The 23,839-nt window shown below is 44.3% G+C and overlaps 1 protein-coding gene across 2 annotated transcripts in view; it reads right to left on the reverse strand.

Annotated features, from left to right (window-relative positions):
- Positions 1-3,165: 3,165 nt before the first annotated feature.
- The window catches only part of celf2 (cugbp, Elav-like family member 2), a 55,550-nt gene continuing 34,876 nt past the window's right edge, over positions 3,166-23,839 (reverse strand). For both annotated transcript variants that reach the window (XM_044022286.1, XM_044022287.1), the window contains exons 2-3: positions 12,203-12,399; positions 3,166-3,314 (exon numbers count right to left, since the gene is read on the reverse strand). In XM_044022286.1, the coding sequence (XP_043878221.1) occupies positions 3,205-3,314; positions 12,203-12,399 (307 nt within the window). In that variant the 3' untranslated portion in view covers positions 3,166-3,204. The remainder of the gene's footprint in view (positions 3,315-12,202; positions 12,400-23,839) is intronic.

Here is a 23,839-nt window from a genome sequence, read left to right on the forward strand (position 1 = left end):
TAACTGCGGCCTCGTTTATTGCTTTGCCCTCGAGCGTGCTGGAGTGCTCCACTCCACCTTTCTCCCGTCCGTCTGCCCATCATCACCTCCGCTCACCTCCCCGCTCCATTCATCCGTCCGTACGTCTGCTCCGCTTTTGTCTCGTTGGGCACATTAGTCCCGCCTCCTCGCTCATCATCCTCACTTTGTTTCCCGCCCTTGTGTTTTTTTTTCTGTCGCGGCACCGACCACTTAAACCCACTGTGGTCGCGTCGCTATTGATTCTGTGTTTTCTTGACTGTATTTATCTGCCTCTGGGTTACATTTGCAAACCACGTCCGTCCGTCAATAGCGGACTTTATTAGAGAGATGGATGTGAGCCAGTCAGCGCTCTGATGAATATGAAGCAGACAGCCCGAGTGGTGTAAACACACAAATCCCCGGGAGGAGTTAAGTATACAAGAAATATAAAAAAACACAAAACCAAATACAAAAACACGGCCGGTGCGACCGGGGGCCGGTGCGACCGGGGCCCCCCGCCGACTTGCAGTTTTCACTGAAATGCAGGTCTTTTTCTTTGCAGCCACATCAGTTCGAAAACTACAGTAAGTCATTGTCGTTCTCAGTTTACAAGAGCCGGTTAGCATAACTGTTGCCCTATGGGTGAGTCTAAAAGGTGGAGGAATAAATAAATAAATAAACGGAATAAAAAGAGCTGCTGGGCGTCCTCCTGTTGTCTGCAGCAGACACCGCGCCGACCAAGTTAAAGTTCTTCTGTCCTCAATCGAAACATAAGTCTGATCCAGGACTGAACCAGCCTGTAAATGTAAATAAGGTTCTTCTCAATAGTCTACTTTACTTTGTTATTTATCTATACATTCACCCATTCACACACTGCAACAGGGGCTTTGGGGTCTTTGCTCAATGACACACGTAGACAAGCTGACGCCAGGAACTGAACCCACAACCTTCCAGTTGAATGACAACTGGCCGTACCACTGAGCACTCACCCCTCATATTTTTCTTTTTTTAAAAAAGTGACTTCAGCTTCTACCAAAGTCATTTTCTGGTTTACTGAACAATAGCAAGATAAAAGATCAAAGACCAAATCTGGAACCAAACCTTGTTCCTCGCTGCTGCTGCTGCTAGGACTGGCACTGGACTTCAAAAAGCTCTAAACTCAACAAGAAGAAGAAGCCGAAAGGCTGCAGGAGGCGGCGGCGGCAACAGCGGCGGCAGCAGCAGCGGAGGAGCAGGGAAGACCTGGCAGAGCGTAGGGAGGGATCTGTGGTGTAGAAGAAGGCGATTTCATGTTCCTCTAATCCTCAGACTGTGGCGGCGCGTTTCCTCCCCGGGGCGTTTTCACACCTCCAACACGGGATAAGTGGCCGACTCTCGCTGCACGGGGAAAACACAGCGAACTCACCACACTCTTCACTCCACAAGCAATTAACACGGCGACTCTGTGCAAAACAACACGCTCCGGCTCCAAATCGGGAATCCGGGCACAATCCCACATACGGCTCACGCGGGATTTCACAGAATCCACCTCGCGCTGCCCAGGAGAACAATTCACTGATCCGACTGACAGAAGCAAAGCGAGAGCAGGCACTCAACTGATGAGGCTCCAGTTAGCTGCTGCTGCTGCTGCTGCTGCTGCCGCCGCCGCTGGAGCCAAGGAGCGAGGCGGGGACGCAGCCAACAGCCCGAGCTGCTCCCAGGGATCTGGGGACCTTTAAATATCCACACAGGGCCGGGAAAGAGTGAAGCTGTGAGGAAACGCCGACCCACTTCCTCTATCGCTCTCCGGGGGCCGCGGGAGCGAACAACAATAACGGAGAAGACATCGTTACCATCCTTTTGTAGTGAGCGGCTATAAACAGGTGCACAGACACGCAGGGCGTGCAGGTGTGATTCAGACGCTCATATAACACGTCCACTTCAGGGGCTTTAAGATTCAAGCAGCTGAAAACACGCTGGGTGAAGCCAAAGTTCAACGAAAGACTCTTTCCCATGACTTCATAGTCAATGTGGGCGGAGTCGTCATAGCTCCTCCTCCACGTGCAACCGGCGTGAAGTGGTTTTATACACGACACATGAACTAGTGACATACTAACAAACACCAGTTAGCATGACGCGTAGAGACGCTATAGTGAGGCTATTAGCAAGTCAGGCTAGCATCAGTGTGTTAGCTTTGTGTGTGGTGATGCTAACTAGGGCCACTCCCTCTGATTAGCCACTACCAAACACACATTTGTCCACAAAACAACATGTTAGCTAACCGAGAACTCTACAGTGAGGCTGTTAGCTAGTGCCCAGTGTGTTAGCTTGGTGATGCTAATAAAATTCCCATATAATTTGTGTACTTTTACTAACTAAATTGTGTACTTTTACTCCACTTGGTTTAATACTCGACACAAAAACACAAACTAGTGTTTCGTAAGAACTTGACCTGCTAACAAACACCAGTCAATCTTGTTTCCACAAAACAACGGGACCCGTAGCGACGCTACTGTGAGGCTTTTAGCAACTGACAATCACAAGTCAGGCTAGCATCAGATGCTAACTAGCCCCACTCCCTCTGTTAGCTGCAAGTTTGTCCTGTGTTCACAAAATAAAGGGATGCTAACTCAGCGTTAGCCACAGAGAAACAGAGTTTGGCCAATGTCTCGTGTGAGTGTCTGTGTGTTAGCTTGTAACATTTAGCTTGTCGCTCACGTTGGTCGTCAGGAGACAAAACAGAATATTTGTGAGAAAAATGTGAGTTTTAAGTGACAGGTGACGACGACAAGAGGCTTTTTATAGATGCTGAGCGAGAGCGCGCGGCTGCCGGCTGGAATAATGATGTCGAGGCGTCTGAGGATGAAAACCAAGCACGAGAAGGAGAGAGAGAGGGAGGGAGGGAGAGAGAGAGGGAGGGAGGGAGGGAGGGAGTGTTCCCCACAGTGAGAGAACACACACACACACACACACACACACACACACACACACACACGAGAAACAAAAATCTTTTAAAACAGAACAACAACAAGAAACTTCCAGACTTTTCCGTCTTCTCTCGGGAACTCTTTCACTTTCTCACACAAACCTGGGCTTCACCTGCTCACACTATTCAGCCACTACACACACACACACACACACACACACACACACACACACACACACACACACACACACTCAGGTGGGGGCGGGGCCGCCTCAGGGTGATATGCTGGAAATGTGTGATTAGAGGAGAATTGAGGACACACTCACCCCTGTTAAGGTCTTTATGTTGTGCAGTGCATTCTGGGCTTCAAGGGCGGCTTTCCTCGTATAAAACGTGACAAAACAGCATCCTGGGAGAGGGAGAGAGGGAGAGAGGGAGGAAGAGGGAGAGAAGGAGAGAGGGAGTGAGTACGAGAGGCAACAAAGAGCGTCCTCGTCTCTTCACACCGAGTGAATGTTAAAGACGACACATCTTGGCTGAAAAGAAACACTTTGTGGAATCGTTTCAATGCTCGTTCATTCATTCATTCACCAGAAATCACTGTGTGTTTATATGAGACAATATCAACGACAACAAACACTCTTCCAACAGGAAAGTGACGTTTGTAAAGCACTCGTATTTCATGGTGAGCTGTTGGTAAATCATGGACTCGGACTAGATTTACCCGTGGCTGTGTGTTTTTTTAAAGACGTGACAGGAAACTGACCTTTGGAAACTCACTCACTCTCCCACACCAAAGCCCATAGAGAAAATCACTGGTTTTCTCTATGGGCTTTGGTGTGGGAGAGTGAGTGAGTTTCTGTCTCACATTGACATAAAGACGTGATGATGTCAACATCTGTGCCTACAGAGGGCGCTGCTCCACAACCAAACATGAGAAGACTAATGTTAGTGAGTTAATCCCTGAAGAAGAAGAAGAGAGGGAGGGAGGGAGAGAGAGAGAGAGAGGGAGGGGAGAGAGAGAGAGAGAGGGAGGGGGAGAGAGAGAGAGAGAGAGAGAGAGAGACCTCTATGTGAAGCTGTTATTTAAAAACCTCAGTATAAACATGTGTGTGTGTGTGAATGAACAAATGCAAAGCAAATGAATCAAGGTCAGATTCACACGTTCACTCATCACTGAGCGTCACTGTTTATTCTACAGAAGCCTGAGTCCTGATTCAATCACTGTTTTACTGCGAATATCCCTTTTATTTCAACATCAACACAAAGTAACTCCACATTTAAGTGCTTTATTACAACTAATCATCCATTCTATCTTCTTTCTTATCGTTTTGTTAAGAACTGAGATATTGAATTCACAATTTCCAACAAAACGAGGCTTATTTCACTTTGTTAAAGGTCTTTTTTAACAATGTAAATGTTGTGAGATCCTCCGAGCAGGAGACGACGGGTTTTAATGAAGTGACACCAGGAGCTGCATTTAACGCTGGAGGACGTGTTTGTGACGACGCGGACGAGGACCTGCTGCTGGACGAGGACCAAACCTCATCCAGCAGCCGCCGCGGGAACTCGGCTCCATTTCACTCAACGACTCATCAACGACACGCGGGAAAAAAAGCTGCTCCAGATGCTCACGGCTGGATTTTAGTGACAGTCACTGCAGGACAGAGTGTCTTCACCGCTGATGTCCACGACACGGACAACAAACCCACAGCCGGAGCACAGTCACACTGGGTGTGTGTGTGTGTGTGTGTGTCTGTGTGTGAGTCTGTGTGTGAGTCTGTGTGTGAGTCTGTGTGTGAGTCTGTGTGTGAGTCTGTGTGTGAGACGTAAACACAGAGAGAAAATACAGAGAAAAACAACACAACACAGGAAACACACGAGTGGAACTGAACACAAGAACCAAACACAAGAACTCAAGAACCAAACTCAAGAACTCAAGAACCAAACTCAAGAACTCAAGAACCAAACACAAGAACTCAAGAACCAAACTCAAGAACTCAAGAACCAAACTCAAGAACTCAAGAACCAAACACAAGAACTCAAGAACCAAACACAAGAACCAAACTCAAAAACTCAATAACCAAACTCAAGAACTCAATAACCAAACACAAGAACTCAAGAACCAAACACAAGACGTCTTGGAGCCACGCGGCGTGTAGCGGTCCCAGGTGGTGAGCTGTCACGACGAAGATCAAAGAGCCGGGAAGTGGACCTCACACTCACTCTCCCCCCCACACACACACACGTCTGCGCAGCATCTGAAGTGAGGACATGATGCATTTTCTAGTCCCTTAACTTAACCTTAACCATCACCATTAAGTGCCTCACCCTTAAAAAACAGGTCTTAACCCCTGAAAAAAGCCCTTTAAAGAAGTGAGGACAAAATGTCCTCGTATTGAGTGTATGAAAACACGGTCCTCAGAAAGACACAAAAACAAGAACACACACAGAATAAATTGCGTCTCTTTTTGTACGTCGATAAACCTCTGTCACGATTACGATGTTATCGCGATATTTAAGTCCTGATATGATATTTAAGTGACAATTTAAGTGACCTTAACATAAATATGGAGTTCTTTCATCTCATTTCAAACGTTGGTGTTCTTCGTCAACAATGACCGATACAGGAAATGAATGGGTGAAACTGTATTGTGTTAAACCTGCTCATGATGACAAAAATAAACATTTTTAATTTAATAAACAGAGTTTTCTCCTTTAAATCTGCTCAGAGGTCTTGAATTCAATGATTCAGAGTTTCTCTTTTGTTTTGGTTTTTGTGTCAACAAAGACTGAACGAGGAGTGAATAACGGGAATGAGAGTGAATGAGAGTGAATAAAGGAGGTGTATGTGAGTGACAGAGGTGAAACCCTGCAGATAAACAAAGTCCAAATGTGTTTTTATTAAAGTGAGACTGGTCCAGAGAGGTTTTTATTCCACCTGCAGCTTCTTCTTCTTCCTCATCATCATCATCATCATCACTCTCTTGACTTCCTCCACACAGTTTTATTCTTCTTCTTCTTCTTCATCTTCTTTTCTTTCTGACCCTGAGGCTCCAGTCAAACTGCTGACCCACTGAAACTACACTCTACTGCAATTACTGCTCACACACACACACACACACACACACACACACACACACACACAGCTGTTCAGCTGCTAAAAAACGAACCTTAATGTGAGTCAAAGATTCTGAGTGACAGACGAGGACGAGGAGGAGAAAAGAAAACAACAAACAACAGAACTGAACAGTGAAATAAAGGAATGTTAAAATAAAGGAGAGGATGAGTCGAGCGGTTGTTTTGGCGCGGGTTCTAATCCTGTTAGCGCAGGAACTGAGTCCAGCTCGCGGCGCTTCACGGCGTCTTTACAGCTCACTGGTGGAGTTTGGTGGAAAAGAACCAATGTCACCCTCGAATAAATCCTCACAAACAACAACAACAACAACAACAATCAGAGCACTTTCCGGAGAAAAACCACTGACCCTGGCGAAGAAAAACATCAGCTCCACTGAGACGCAGTGAAGTAAAGAAGAAAAACTAAATTACAGTAAGAAAAGTGAAAGTGTGACGCCAGAAAATGAGTTACAGTCGGAAAGTAACAAATATGAACTTAAGAAAAAAACATAGCTAACTTTGATTTTAACCACCGAACAAAGCACTCACTTCATAACAACTACCTTAAGAACATGCTGAAGTTTGTAAAGCACTCGGAGAAAATCACTGAGTTTAGCTCGTGAGGACACAGGAGCTGCTGGTCCTCTGCTGCCTCGTGTGGTCACTTTGTGTCACTACAGTAGATCCAAATGAAAGGTTTTAAATGCCGAAGTGACAAAATAAGACATTTGAACTTGTGTGTGTGTGTGTGTGTGAGAGAGATGTTAAAATCACAGATTTTCTCTATGGGCTTTGGTGTGGGAGAGTGAGTGCTTTACAAACTTTGTAAATCTAGTCTGAGTCCATGATTTACCAAACCGTCACCATGAAGTGGTTATGAAACCATCAGAACTTTGATGAAGGAAGAACAAATGAGTTGTTTATGTGTCGTCTAGTGTGCGTGCGTCTGTTTACCAAGCCTCGCAAACTCGACAAACACCTGGAATAGCACTTCCAAAATCCTCCTTTTCATATATATACATATAAACACACATACATATATACATATATATGTATGTATGTATATATATATACATATATTTGTATATATACAAATATATGTATATATACGTATATAACCAGTGACTTATTATTCAGATTAACGAGCGTTTGTGTGCCGTCGTCTGTCGACAGATTCGACTTCAGCCGAAACATCACGACTGAAAAGACACAAACAAAAGAGAGAAAGAAACACCTGAAGAGAAGAGAGAGGAGACGATGCTGCTGCTGCCTCCACTGTCTGTCTGTCTGTCTGTCTGTGTGTGTGTGTGTGTCTGACAGACGTGTCTTTAGATAGATAGATATATAATGATAATATAATAGATTTTTCATCAGGTTTTTAGAGAGATTTTAAATCTCTAACCCTGAAAATGAAGGCAGTAACCAAACACGAGCTGATTCTGTGTCTCTGCGTCCCCGCGGACCTTCGACCGTGTCCTCGCGCTCCCGCTGCCGCGCCGCCGCGCCGCCGCGCCGCCGTGCAGGACAATTATCCGCTCTAATGGATTCAGCTGAGACGCAGCGACCTGAGATGGAGCCGCTGATTTATTTCATTCTTTCCTCTAAAGCAGAGACCAATTATATCGCCTTAACTAGACGTTTTTTAGTCGGCTATGTGGGCCCAATTAGAGAGCAGCTGCAGGTGGATTTTAATGGCAGCCCGTGTGTGTGTGTGTGTGTGTGTGTGTTCATGCCGCAGCATCACAGACAGTTGCTTGGTTGTGAACAATGGTGTGATTTTACACAGTAATGATACTTTGTTACTTTGCTTAAAGGATTGTTCAGGGCGTGTGCTGTGAGCGCCCCCTGCTGCTGAGAACCAGCCACACCCCCATCACTCTAGTTTCACACATTCATTTTCTCTTGTGGTCAAAAGGTGACAAAGAGCTCATTGTAAGTGGAGGAAATCGTGAGTTCATAGAGAAATAATAAAAGAAAAAACACGCGTACAAACGGTCTGATTAGACTGAATAACTTCAACACGAGACTCAGCTTACGTCAGTTTAAGTCTACGACGTCTACGTCACACGTTCACGTCTTCATCTCACCGTGAGACAGACTTTCCCAACAGGAAACTGACGTTTGTGAACCGCTCACTCTCCCACACCAAACCCCATAGAGATAATCAGTGATTTTAACATCACAAATGTCCTATTTTGCAAATTCGGAAATCCTTTGTTCCGATTGACCTTAGTGACGAAAAGTGACCACACGAGGCAGTAGAGTGTCCCAGCAAGCAAAAATCACTGATTTTCTCCATGAGGTTTGGTGTGGGAGCGTGAGCGGTCTACGAGGTTCCGTTTCCTCGCTGAAATCAAACCAAATATTATAAAAATCTGTTGAAACTAAAACAAAGTTTACATCACTGAGTGGAGACTGTTGAAGTCAAGATTCACCTGAATCACCCGCAGCTGAAATTACTCAAACTTCAAAGACTTCCTCCGAGTGATAAAATTCAAATTATGAGACATTTTCACAGGTGAAGAGACAACGTGTCTCAGTCTTGAGGTGAAGAGCAGTTCAAAGATTACAGAGCTGTTTGTTTAAGAGGCTGAAACTGAAGAAAAATGCTCTTGTTCAGTTAGTGGAGATGAAAGTGCTTCACCAGCAGGGGTCAGTAAGTGTGTTTCACACTCAAACCTCGTCATTAATTCATCAATTCTCACTTTCCTGCTTCGCAGCTGTTGAAGCGAATCAGTGTGAAACAACACAACTGGCAAATCAACAACGACTGCAACGCAAGTGTTCTATTTTAGTGTTTAGAATTCCAGAAAACAACATAAATATATAATAATCCAACAATAATTCAACTCCCAACAGTGGAAACGGTGCTTCAGGCTCACGTCCCACAACTAATGAGTTATTTTGCACTTCCACATTCCTGCTGTCACCCGGTGTTTAGCGTGTTTTCGTCTGTTTGTTGTCGATGGTCTTTAAAAAGCGAGCGCTCGCCGAAGTTTTCTGCTAATGAGCATCCGCACAAAACAGAACATAAACGTCTTGTTGCCTCATCCTGAAACTTTCGTTAGGCTTTAACCATTAGTTTGTGGAAAAAGAAAGTGCCTCTGTGTTGCCACCAGGGGGCATCACGGCTAATTATTTAGCCCCAAATGAGCATTTTCAAACAACACTGTCAGTAAATGACATTAAACACACACAGAAAACAGACAGAAGCTGCAGTTTTCCTGACAGCTGTGAAATTAGAGTCGCTCAGCGAGTGCAGGCGAGGCCGGGGAAGGGTTTTATTTAGCTGCGACGACAACGACGACAACAACGACGACAACAACGACAACAACGACAACAACGACAAACTGAGAGTCTGTGATCAGATGATTCACTTCCTCCTCAAACACAGGAGAAGAACACGAACTTTCAGTCCGTGTAAACGTCCTCCAGGACGCTACATGGAAAATCTACGTCACGTCAAGTTTCTACGACATCTATGTCACATGATCACGTCTTGATCTCACTGTGAGACAACAGGAAACTGTGGTTTGTAAACCACTCACTCTCCCACACCAAACGCCATAGAGAAAATCAGTGATTTTAGCTGCTGGTCCTCTGCTGCCTCGTGTGGTCACTTTGTGTCACTGAAGTTAATCCAAACACAGGATTTTTAAAGCCGAATTTGCAAAATAAGACATTTGTGAGGTTAAAATCCCAGATTCTCTATGGACTTTGGTGTTGGAGAGTGAGTGATTTTCAAACTTCACTTTCCTGTCACGTCTTAACTCACTTATTTAAAAAAAAACATCAACACAGACACGTAAACATACAGACGCGCTGAACCACCGCGTCTGGTTCTGAGTGAGATACTCTCGAGTCGTCCAGCACCAAAAAAAAGCCAACAACTTGTTTGAAGGACGGAGGAGAAGATGTGAGGGAGCTGAAGGACGAGAGGAGGAACTCTGGCCTCGCTTCTTTTCCCAGAGAAGAAGAAAGAGAGAGGCTGGTGTGGAGAGGAGGAGGAGGAGGAGGAGGAGGAGGAGGAGGAGACGTGTGAAGGACATTTCATCAGCGTTTAGCACTCAAACAAACACACTCGCAGACAGAACGCGATGAAGTGAGAGGATGAGGAGGAGGTGAAGGACGACGATGAAAAGTAGGAAATCTGAAAATCTAATTCACTTTAAAAAGCATGATCTCACTCTACACCGAGAGTTTGAGTCACCTCATCTCCCAGCGTCACCAGAGGATCCGAGTTTTCTAAAGACGGCGATCAATAAAGAATAAAAGTAATTATGAATAAAATGTCCGAGATATTCACTGATATTTAACTGAATTATACTCCACTTTTATCAAAAGAAGAGAGAAATCACACTAAACGTGTCCAAACGTGTGACTGTGCTAATATTTAAAGATTTCACGTCATTTTAAGTCAAATTTCACGTCTGGTCATTGACAGTTGAAAATAGATGATGCCATGTATTATTCCATAATAAAATAAATAAAATGTTATTTGAAGTTTAAAAAGCCAGACTTCCGACCGTCCGTCTTTAAATCGTTTAAATCCAAGATTTTTCTTCTTTCGTCTTTCTTCAGACAAAACTTCGTGGAGTAAAACCGACAGGACACGATCGCGATGTCACAGACGCTGCTCAGGTTTTTAAACTCCACCCACCTAGTGGACATAATAAAGTCCTACCGTCCAAATATATGAAACCCTTTATTTTATTCCGTTTCCAGACGCATTTATTTGCTTCTTTCACTTCATTTCCTCTCGTCTCACGCGTCTCTTGAAATTTGCTTTATAGTTGGACCCCCTCGCTCTGTCCTCCCCCCGTCCCCCACCGTCGTCCTCTCGTCTCTTTACCTTCCTCCCACGCTCCGTGTCTCATCAGGAGTGTCATCAGCCTCCACTCGGCTTGATGCCGTTAATATGGCAGCGCTATTGTCTCGCCTCTCTCCTCGCTGCCGTCTCCATTGTTTGCTCTCGCACTCGACAAATTCATCAAAAGGAAAAAAAGTGAGAGGGACGACAAAAAAAAGAGAAGAGAAAATAGCTGGAAATCTCGCACTTTTCACACAATGGACCGCGTCGTTCTGACGGAGCCAGGTCTTTGTCTTTAAAGGGTGTGAGAAGTGTGTGTCCTTGTGTGTCCTTGTGTGTCCTTGTGTGTGTTTATCAGACGGAGAAACACTGACTCGGAGGGCGGAGTTAAAAGAAGACCACACCCTGACGTCCACCCCGTTTCTCCCAGTTTCAGAACTAAACAGTTGCACTTGTGTCCTTCTGCTTGTCATTTATTTGTATTTATAGATTCGTTAAATCTTAAACCGAACCCCGTCATGACTCAGTCTCAGACTCGAGCACCGATGACGTGGAAACCAGGACTCAAGCTTTGGCGACGTTCAAATTCAAAGAATAGACGACTTGAATATTCAGAACTCAGATCTTGACTTGAACGCGAAAATTGGGACTCAACCCAGACTTAATCACTGGGAACTCGAGGCCAAAAATTAGGGACTACAGACTCAGATTGGACTCGGACTTTTGACTCCAACTCAAACATTAGGGACTCTGGACTTACAGTAACTCAGACACCAAAATTGGGGACTTGGGACTGTGGACTGAAAACTTGACAATCACTTTAATAACAAGGAATCCGGGAACAACGCAGGCTTCAGAATCGGGGACTCAGACTTGACTTAGGGATTTGGGACTCAACTGACTAAGACCCAAATAACAGGAACTCGGGACACAACCCAGACTTAAATACTGGGAACTCGAGACTGAAATCAGACCCAAAAATCGGAGGGACTATGGACTCAAATTGGACCCAGACTTTGAATCCAACTCAATCATTAGGGACTCTGGACTCAACTCGGACCCCCAGAATTGGGGACTTGAGATTGTGGACTCCAAATATGACAATGACTTGAATAACAAAGACTCTGGACTATATCCAGATTTGAACACTGGGGACTCCAGAGTCAGATTAGACTCAGAGCAAATCAGGAAGTCTGGGACTCAAACACTGTTGATTCAAGACTCAGTGGACTCAGACCCCAATTCTTATGTTTGGACACCCTTGTGTCTCAGAATCTCAATCGTTGCTTTTGAAGCGTTTACATTTTCAGACCCAACATTAGAAGCAGGTTCCTGTGAGACCATGTGTGTGTGTGTGTGTGTGGTGGTACCTTTGCTCTGTGGAGGGTTCTGGCTGCGATCTCGGAGGATGTTGATCTGGTAAACGGCTCCGTACGGCTCAAACAGCTCCTTCAGCTCCTTCTCTGACCAGGAGCGCGGAATCTGGCCCACAAACATCTTGATGGCGTCCGGGTCCGGTTGGTCCGAATGCTCCAGCGCGCCGTTCATCTTCCCGGCCGTGCCGTTACTGTCGAAGACACCGAGGAGGAAACGTTAGAAGAACTTTCAAAAACCAGCGGACATTTTGAAAACCCATGTTTTTGGTCCTTTGACCAGAAACGATATTTGGAAGAATGGGGGTGGAGCCTCATCCACACCCCTAAATCAGCTGCTTTATTTTACTCTAAAACACCGACATGTTCTAGAACTACCGACTGACACCAGGACATCAAGTGAAAAAACAGACAAAATTCACTCAGTCATATCACGATAAAGTCAACTTTGCCTGGTTTTATATCCTGCCGATATATCAGTCACCATGCGATATCATCACGATATTTCAGTCACAGTATATTATCACAATACAATATTATCACCATATTTTATGTCATGATACAATATTACGATATTTTGCCATGATTGATATTATCGCGATATTTTATGTCGTGATACAATATTACGATATTTTATGTCATGATTGATCTCATCACGATATTTTGTCATGATCGATATTATTAAGATATATTCCACTGACATTATGAACCAAGTGAGAAATAGATGATATATATCTATATCTATTAATTCTCTCAAAGACGCCCCCTGATGGACATTGAAGAGAATCAGTGAAATGTTGTATTTGCAGCGCACTGATTCAGCGTCTCTGCTTCCACTGATGTGAGACATGAGAGGAAAGTGTGCAGAAGCACTTTGATCTGGTTAAATAGGTCATTTCTGTCGCTCCCACAGTAAAACGTCTCAGAAATGAATATGAGTGGAACAGAAAGCCATGAAGAAGCACATTGACAGGGTTGTAAGAGGCTGTGAATGAAAGTGCCGGTGTGTGACGGCTGATGCTCCTCACACATCCACACATCCACACCTGAATGATCTGCACACGTCAATGTTTGTGTGCGTCGTCACGCGTGAGAAACAGTGCGGTTACACCTCATTCAGGCCCTTTAATCGCACACAGATGCTACAGTTCCACATCTGGATCACATGTGTGGAAGAGGTGAACGTGTTTCCACGCCTTGTTTTTTTTGTCACGAAAGACAAAAATCAGCAGTGGATGCAACGCTTTACAAACATGTTGATATTATTATACGCTGATATAATATGATTTTGTTGTTTGCCAGTGGGTGGCAGCAGAGGTGAGTTTCCATGACGCAACGGCTTTATGTCATGATACGATATTATCAAGATATTTAAGTCACAATATGATATTATCACGATATCTCAGTCATGATACGATATTATCAAGATATTTATGTCACAATACGGCATTATCACGATACGATATTGTCGCGATATTTAAGTCATGATATGATATTATCAAGATATTTAAGTCACAATATGATATTATCACGATATCTCAGTCATGATACGATATTATCAAGATATTTATGTCACAATACGGCATTATCACGATACGATATTATCGCGATATTTAAGTCATGATATGATATTATCGCGATATTTCAGTCATGATACAATATCGCGATATTTCAGTCATGATACGATATCGCGATATTTCAGTCATAATACGATATCGCGATATTTCAGTCATAATACGATATTATCACAATACGAGGCGACAGTATCAAGGCGATATTGCTATACTATATATATATATGTATATGTGTATATATATATATATATATATATATATATATATATATATATATATATATATATATATACATATATATCAAAATATATACCCCCCACACACACACTGTGGTCTTGTTTAAAAAAGCAGTTGAATGGAAACAAAGTCTGTAGTTGCATTTTTGTTTCTGTCAACAGGAAACAGTAAGAGCAACATCATCATCATCATCGTCAGAGGAAGAGGAGGAGGCAACAAACAACAATATGAAGCTTCAGTTAGCTGACAGCGCTAATACAGCCCATAAAACTCTGAAAAACCAGGGGAGGACGAGGAGGAGGAGGAGGGAAGAGAAAAAGCATGCAGACCTTTGAACGCGGGTCATCCATCTTTTGCAGAAAGAGCCGAGGCGTTCAGCAGAAACGCCCAATTCTTTAAAAGACTTAAAGGACATGTCAAATAAAAATGTCCCAGTCAACGAGCCACAGACACACTAACTGTCCAACTGTCCAACTGAGGATCAGCTGAGCCATAAACTCTGCGGGGGGCGGAAGACGGACGACGAAGAGCTGCTGCCTCATTCACTCGCTGTGGTTTGAGGACATGAACAGAGACAGTGTCAGACGAGCTTCAGCGGTCGCTGAGTTCACACACACACACACACACACACACACACACACACACACACAGAGGGAAAAATGTGGACAGACAGTTGGTCATTGTTGGACGTTTTTGTTCGGCCTGTGAACTGAGACTGTCTGTCTGTCTGTCTCTCTCGTCCAGGACACTGTGCACCTTGTTCTCCCGCCTCCATTCACTCAGTCATTCACCTGCTCAGCTGTGAGGACATGCTAACCCGTCATCTCTCTTAGCACTGAGCTCGAGCACTGACAATCAAATCACTTTCACGCCGAGTCACCGTCGCTACAGCAACATCAGCTACATTAGCAACATTAGCAACATTAGCTACATTAGCAACATTAGCTACATTGGCAACTCATTAGCTAAATCGTTGGCCACGACAAACACTGCTGTGCTAACATCTGTTTAGCTTGGATATCATTAAAGGGACAGTTCCGCATGCTTACATACACACACACAAACACATTAATTGAATTTGTTTCCGACAGCAAAGATCGATATTAATCTATGTGTCTGTCAGGGATGAGGTTAGCCTAGCTTAGCATAAAACACACACACACACACATAAGATCTATTCACGGGGTTACAGTAAAACTACTGAACCGATCTCCATGGTAAAGTGTTCTTACATTAGTAAGTATTAAGTTAGTCCTGAACTTAAACCAGTTCCTCAGAAATTAGGAAACAAACGTTCACATCAGTTCGTGTGACGATGATCACGATGATAAATGTCACATGACGCGGCTAAAACAACCACAACAAGTTTCCCGCCAAAACCTCAGAGACCGATTCACCAGGACTTAACAATGAGTGAGGCTCCGCCCGCCACGCTACATCCACTCAGTCATTCATTCCACGGCTGAGACGCCGCCGCTTTGGTGAAGCTAACGTCTCTGAACGACAGTGTGGTTGCCATGGATACGTGGCGTTACATTTGGCGCCGGGAAACAATCAGGTAAATGTCAGAGTCGCTAATGAAGCTGCACCGGTGCCCTGACGCTCAGCTAGCTCAGCGCTAACGAGCTACCGCACACACGGCCGCACGCTAATGAGACAAAACACACACACACGCACAAACGAGTCATACGTGTGTGTGTTTTCTGTCTTTCATGTCTCATGTTTTTCTGTAACAAACGTCAGAAAATAAAGACTTTAAATAAACAGCGAGAATGAAGTGAAAGTCTGATTTTTCACAGTTGGTGGCTCTTTTACCTCGTTATTCTGGATATTTTGTTAAAAAACCTGTTTTTTTTGTTAAAATATTGATAATTAGCCCTAAATTGAGCTTAAATATGCAAAAGTTGTGTGAATAATCATTTAAATCAGTATGAGAGAAAAACGCTGAAACATGAAAGTGAATTCCATGATTTCATACGATCTTCTAACATTGTGTGGATCAGTGAAACAGAGTTTCCTGAAATGTTAGAATCTATTTTTAGTTGCTGCATTTAAGTTTGTTGCACTTTTACTTCAGAGAGAGCTGACCTGGAATTATCTCTGTGAATGTGTGTGAGCGAGATAGAGGAAAAGTCAGGGGAGAGGAAATTAAGCATCTTAAAGCTGCAAAACCAGAATCCAGGTCAAAATCCAGTCACAGCGCTAACACATGCTACGTTACACTGCTAAAAAATGCTGAGTCACAGCACTAACACATGCTACGTTACACTGCTAAAAAATGCTGCATGACAGTGCTAACACATGCTTCGTTACACTGCTAAAAAATGCTGAGTCACAGCACTAACATGCTACGTTACACTGCTAAAAAATGCTGAGTCACAGCACTAACACGTGCTACGTTACACTGCTAAAAAATGCTGCATGACAGTGCTAACACATGCTTCGTTACACTGCTAAAAAATGCTGAGTCACAGCACTAACACATGCTACGTTACACTGCTAAAAAATGCTGAGTCACAGCACTAACACATGCTACGTTACACTGCTAAAAAATACTGTGCGGACATTAGAACCTGCTATATCACAACGTCAAAATTTGCTGAGTCACAGCGTTAAAACACACAAGGAGCAGGAGGAGGAGGAGGAAGAGGAGGAAGAGGAGGTAACGTTTAGTTTAAAAACTGTGGTCGACTTCTTTGTAGACGACATCACTCTCTCTGTTACTTTAATGTTTTATTCTATTTTTAGTTGCTGTATTTTAGTTTGTTGCTCTTTGAATTATGTGTGTGTGTGTGTTCGTATGTGTGTATTTGTGTGTGTGTGTGTCTTGGCGTGTGTGCGTATGAAAGTATTTGTATTGTGTGTGTGTTAGTATGTATGTATTTATTATTAATGTGTATGTGTGTGTAATGCGTATGTAGTATGATGACTATTGTATTGATGGCTAATGTGTGTGACCTAGGTATGTGAGTATTATTATTATTGTGTTAAAATTATGTGATGATGATAATAATGATGATGGGTAATGTGATGTAATGGTAGCGTGATGTTGTTATTGTATTATTGATGATGATGGAATCGAATTAAAGCGTGTTAAATCCCTCAGCAGCAGATTGGTCAAATCCCGGCAGCAGCAGCAAAATTCCATCATAATCTCTTTCACACTTCTTCTTCCTCTCTTCACCCTCCTCCTCCTCCTCCTCCTCCTGCTTCCTGTATCTTGTTGCTATGGGAACAGGAGTGTCGTCCGGGGCAGTGTGTGTGTAGGCGGGCGTCTCACACCCAGCCTTCACTTCCTGCGTCACCTGCCGCTCGCCTCAGTCAAAGCGACTTTAATGAGAAACAGCTTGTTTGTGTTTGTGAGTGCGTGTGCGACGACATGGCGGCCGCTCTGATTGTCTGGCAGCTCGCGCCGCGGCTGCTTCCTGCCAAAAGTCATCATCTGACTTGCCGATGGGGATGACGGCCCATTTGACTAATGCCTCTCTGCAAACCGGGCCAGCGGCGCCGGTCCAAAGAACAGAGGAGAGAGGGAATCAACCACAGCAGGTGAGTCCAGTTCACTTCACCACAGCCAGGTCAGTGACCTCCATGACCTTTGTAAATGTGAGTGAGCTGAAATGATGTCATTGTTTCCACAGACGATCGCGACGGCGTTTAAACCACCTGGAAAAAAGACGAAAAAAAAAACAACTTCTCTCCTTTTTACGTTTTAACCGAGTTAAGCTTAAAAAAATCAAGAAAAGAAACATTTACCTGAGTCAACAACGTCCCCATAACACGTAAACATGCTGAGTCACTGCATTAAAACATGCTAAGTCACTGCGTTAAAACGATGCATTAAAAAATACACAATGTTTATTTTCAATCTGAGGTCAAACTGTTCGCAGACGACATCACTCTTCACCGTTAAGAGACAATGTTTCCTTCACTCATTCATAAACCACGCAGAGATGCTCAGACGTCGCGTTTTTTTCCTGCTCACGCTCAACAAACGGAACTCTGTGTCTCCATTCTGTTGAGTAACAAACGCACCGCTGTGATTTCACTGTGTTTTCACTGTGTTTTCAATGTGTTTTCACCGTGATTTCACTGTGTTTTCAATGTGTTTTCAACGTGTTTTCACCGTGATTTCACTGTGTTTTCAATGTGTTTTCACCGTGATTTCACTGTTTTCACTGTGTTTTCAATGTGTTTTCACCGTGATTTCACTGTGTTTTCACTGCGTCTTCACTGTGTTTTCACCGTGTTTTCACTGTGTATGTACAACAATGAAACCTTCCCTGGTGAGTTCATGCTCCTCTGCCGTGACACCTTTAAGGCCTCAAACCGAGCACAGAACCACAGAACCACAGGGTCCAGACTGAAGACGGCGCAACGAGGAGAGACAAAGAGAGAGACAGCGAGGGAGGAGGAGCAGGAGAAGGAGGAGGAGCAGGTGGAGGAAGCTGCCAACAACAAAACACCGGAGCATTTCCGCACAATTGTGTCTCGAGTAAACCTTCACGTTGTTCACGGCACAAAGGTTTGAATTCTGCTGCTGTTTCCACACAAGACGACAAAAACACACACACACACACACACACACTGGTGTGGTGTCAGCAGAGAGGATGCTGGGAGAAAAAGTGAAGAAGGCAGGTTGAACACAGACAGCCACAGGAAACACATTTATTGACCACTGACAGAGGGCAATGTTCCTGTGTGTGTGTGTGTGTGCGTGTGCGTGTGCGTGCTTGTGTGTGTGCGTGCGTGCATGTGTGCGTGTGTGTGCGTGTGTGTGTGTGTGAGACAGGAGAAGTTACTTAGTCTTTTTTCCTCCGTCAGAGGGAACATGTGTTAGCTCTTGTTTGGACTGTAATTTCCCTCGTAGATCATCTCATGGTTGTTGTGAAAGAGTGCGTTTGACCTCAGGCTGCTTTTGTCCACGTGTACAACATTCTTCAACACACACACACACACACACACACACACACACACACACACACAGTGATTCATGTGAGTAAAACCAGCCTCTGCCGGCTTCATCTCCTCTTCTCCTTCTTTTCTTGCGACATCATTTCTTCTTTTCTAACGACTTTCAGTGTTTTTTTCCCCTAAAGACAAAACAAACGTCCTGAGGACAAAAACCACGTCTGTCCTCTTTAAATCCAAGTCGTCAAAGTGTTTTAAAAAAAGCAAAAAAGAAGTGAAGAGTCAACTTTAAACAAACATTTAAACACACGTCGACTGCATGTGATATTGTTCTGATAGATTTGGTGGTTCCCAAACACTGGGTCCAGACCCACACATGGCTCGTGGGGGGATTATTTTTGGGTTGCCAAATTATGCTCGGTCGCAGAAAACGGTTCACATCGTCGCAGATGCTTTCCTGCCAACATGGCCGACAATGGGGGCGGAGACTTGTTAAGCAGTTGCTTTTTTACACATTTGCTGATTTAAGAAGTTTTTAGAACTTTAAGTAGATTTTGAAGTCTTTTTAACTTTGATCTACAGTCGGACGTTGTTGCTTTGACGTCGCGCTCACGACTCGTCAGTGTCGACACTCTCTGACCAATCAGAGGCCTTCGGTCTGATGACGTCACACGTTAGCATCAGCTCGGCTAAACGTCGTAGCAGCTACATGAAGGAGTGTCGTTTTAAAGTTTATCTCACTGTGTTTTTTCAATAAAAACACACTCGGGTCCTTCCTTCCTTGTCTGATTCCTTCCCTAATGACGCCCGCTACAGTGTAATTATGTGTGTGTGTGTGTGTGTGTGTGTGTGTGTCGGCGTGATAACATGAAGACATTTTAGGGCGGGCGTTGGTTTTCATTAGGTTTAATGGTTTAGAAAAACACTGTCATGCACGACAATTAGAACCAGAACAGATGGTTCAATGTGGTTCTATGTGTCACACACACACACACACACACACACATTGCATCACTTCAACCTGCTGACAGCTGTTTGTCGTTCCCTTTCCTCCTTTCCTTTCCTTCCCATTTCCCTTTCTCCCTGCCCTCGTTCCAGGGTCACGACCTCTGGAGCAAATCAAACCTGGATCAGTCTGTTCAACAGTCTCTCTGAGGAGGAGGAGGAAGAGGAGGAGGAGGCGGCGGCCATATGCTGACATATGCTGACGGAGCGCCTCATTATGCACACGTGTGTGTGTGTGTGTGTGTGTGTGTGTGTGTGGGGGGTTCAATGAATTCAGTGAAACTGGAGTTATTTTAAAAACAGGTGAAAAGTATAATAAATAAATAACATTCTGATCCAGAAACACAACAACGATGACGTGGATTATCTCCACGGACGCTAAACTTATACTCAGAGATTATAATTTAGTGCAAAGTTTGATTTCAGTTTGAGATTCAAAATAATCTATTTTAACTTTTAAAATCGAGTTTGAATTCCTACTGATTATTATTTTTAAAACAAATGTTTTTTTTTGCTTTTGTAAAGAAGCGGTTAACCTCGTCCTCCTCCTCATCTTCCTCCTTGTCCTCCTCCTCGTCCTCCTCCTCATCTTCCTCCTTGTCCTCCTCCTCATCTTCCTCCTCGTCCTCCTCGCTGACAGCTTCTTCTTCTCCACAGCTGATAAATTAAACCCTCAATTTGTGTTAAATTGAGTGGATCTGCCCTTTAACTGTCACTGTCTCTGTGGAGACGGAGGACGGACGGAGATGGACAGAGGGACAGGTGCAGCCTCACACACACACACACACTTTAGGCAAGCAAACACTTAAGCAGCGGTGTTAGCCACAGCTCAGTGCTTCCTAATGGAGGCCACGCAAACAGGCTAGCGCCGCGGTAGCAGAGCCTATTGATCCGTGAGAGAGAGAGAGAGAGTGTGTGTGTGTGTGTGTGTGTGTGTGTGTGTGTGTGTGTGTGTGTGTGTAAATACACTGCAGTTCAAACGGAGAGGCTAACGCGCGGCTGTTAACTCGGCTAACGCGCGGCTGTTAGCTCGGCTAACGCGCGGCTGTTAGCTCGGCTATCACGCGGCTGTTAGCTCGGCTAACGCGTGTTTGTATAAATGTCGTTGATATTTTCTTCATACACTTAGCCACCAGGGGGCAGCACTTCTTGCTGTGTATTATTTTTAAAACAAATCTTTTTTCACGTTTAATTTTTTCTCTTCAGTTAAAAAATGACTTTGTGTTTTGTGCAGAATTTAAACATAAAAACCTGGTTTTCAGTGTTTTCAGACTCACGGCTGATGACGGCGCTATATTTAGCGACGTTACATTTCCAGGTCATTATGAAGACACGTGACACACACACACACACACACACACACACACACAGTGTTGTATTTTAGGTGCAGACCTATATTCAGTCTTGTAAACAGTAAGAGGAGAGAAACAGTCTGTCTGCTCTCCACCCTCTAAATGTTTAATGAACCCTCTCTCGCCTCCCCTCAGGCTAACAGACACCACAGTGTTGTTCTGGATGAGGTTTGAATGTTGACGAGGAAGAAGAAGAAGAAGATCAGGTCTAAACCTGAGCCTGGTCTGGACAGTTTCTCTGAATGTGTGTGTGTGTGTGTGTGTAATTCTCGGCCTCCTCTGGGCCCTGGGCAGGTGGTTGTGTGTGGTGTGTGTGTGTGTGTGTGTGTGTGAGCGGCGGCGGCGGCGCTGATCCAGCTCATAAGTGCCTCTAATGTAAACTGGCAAATATTTGTTGGCGTGAGGGAAAAGTGTGAAAACAGCATTTGTGAACTCCACAGTCACAGATTGACTTTTATTGGGTTTAATCTACTGCACTCTTCTTTAGCGTTTTAGTTTTTTAAACCAGAATAAGAAGCTTTTTTTTGCAAATGTATTTGTGAATTTACATTAAAGGGATCGAGCAAAGGGTAAACTTTTCATCTTTATCTTCTTTTTAAATGTTGTGCAGAGACTTTAGCCTTACCTTAACTTAAGACAGAATCTATCACACTTGAAGTCTACGATCTCTTAGGGACACGTTCATGTCTTTATCTCAGTGTTAGGAACAGGAAGCTGAAGCGTGTGAAGCACTCACTCTCCCGCACCAAAGCCCAGAGAGGAAACCAGTGATTTTAGCTGCTGGTCCTCTGCTGCCTCGTGTGGTCACTTTGTGTCACTGAGGTCAATCTGAAGGAAGGATTTTAAAAGCTGAAGTGACAAAATCAGACATTAGAACATCAACAACTCTTGTGTGTGTGTGTGTGATGTTAAAATCACTGGTTTTCTCTCTGGGCTTTGGTGCGGGAGAGTGAGTGCTTCACACACTTCAGCTTCCTGTTCCTAACACTGAGATGAAGACGTGAACGTGTTCTTCAGACGCTGTGGACTTCTTTCAGAAGTTGAACTGTTGTTGTTTGAATGACGTGAAACTTAAACTTGGATTTAATTAACATTAGACTTTAACCAGATTTATTAATAAAGTAAAACCGACTCCCGGGAGATGAAGAAAAGTCACCCACATAACGCACAACAATTATAACACAGACACAACACGCGTGCGTGCGTGCGTGTGTGTGTGTGTGAGTGTGTGTGTGTGTGTGAGGTGTGTGTGTGTGTGTGTGAGCAGTGGTACGTCTCACTCTCAGCCTCAGGACTTCACATCTTCCCGAGGCTCCTTCAAAACACACTTCACAATTCTGTCTGCTTTCCAAACTCATTACTTTAGTAGGGCAAATCAAACAGGGCGCATTAAACCAGAGTGTGTGTCTGTGTGTGTCTGTGTGTGTGTGTCTGTGTGTGTCTGTGTGTGTTAATGAGCAGATCCTGCTCTAATTAACGGCCTATGAATAGTCATGCTGCGTGCGGCTCAAGGTTAGACACCTGAGCGGCCATTTTGTTGCCGGGTTCATCAAATTACACACTTTTAATGTAAATATTAGCGGCGCTAACCTGCGACAGAGGGAGCTCAGTGTGTGTGTGTGTGTGTGATGATGTCAGAGCAATTAGAGCGCACATGAATCATCGGCGGGGGGGGTAACGACCTCGCAGCCCCGCAGAGGATCACACTGGATTGTGGCAGAATGAACACATTATTTATGACTCATTCCAACACTGATATTGTGACTTTGTTGCTCAGGAGGAATATTTCATTATCAAATGACTTCTTTTCAAGTGAATTTGTGTCTTTGAGCCGCGAGCTGAAGTCTGACCACGTTTTCATTTGACAGTGTTTCACACGTCACTGTCTCTCACATCCTGCTTCCTGCTTCCTGTTGTCCAGCTTCAGCACGTGAAGCGCACGCGTTTAAAAAGCAAGAACGAGTACGGACGCAGCGTTGGTTTATCAGCTCAACAATCAACTGTGGTTTCTTTTCCACTCACATCACAACATCGTCTGCATAAGGTCGCACAAAAGTTTCCTCACAAAACCGCAGCAATCGGACGTCTGGTCTCTAAATGTGATCTAAAAACCTTTGTGATTTGGTTGTTTGGTCACAGACACGCGACCACTTCCCAAACCCGAGTCTTTAGAGCGTTGAAAAACTGCCGCCACGACCACAAACACGGTCTCTATGGGCTTTGGTGTGGGAGAGTGAGCGGTTTACGGAAGTCGGTCTAACAGTGAGATAAAGACGTGAACGTGTTATTAAGACGCCATAGACTTATACTTCAGAAGTTTCTGCTTCTCTGAGACTCTGAGAAAACGCAAAGTGAAACAAAAGCCGACTCAAATCAAACCGCGACCTCCGCGTTAAACTCAGTTTGACTCCGGTTACTCGAGGCGTCGGCGTCGCTGCTGGAATCCCATCACGACTCCGTGGTGAATCCACTTTAACGATCGCTGAAACAAACACACAAACGCACCATGACTCAGCAAGTCGGCTGGTACTGTATCGTTCCAGTGTGTGTGTGTG

Source organism: Solea senegalensis, linkage group LG3 (genome assembly GCF_019176455.1).
Source record: "Solea senegalensis isolate Sse05_10M linkage group LG3, IFAPA_SoseM_1, whole genome shotgun sequence".
Lineage (NCBI taxonomy): Eukaryota > Metazoa > Chordata > Actinopteri > Pleuronectiformes > Soleidae > Solea > Solea senegalensis.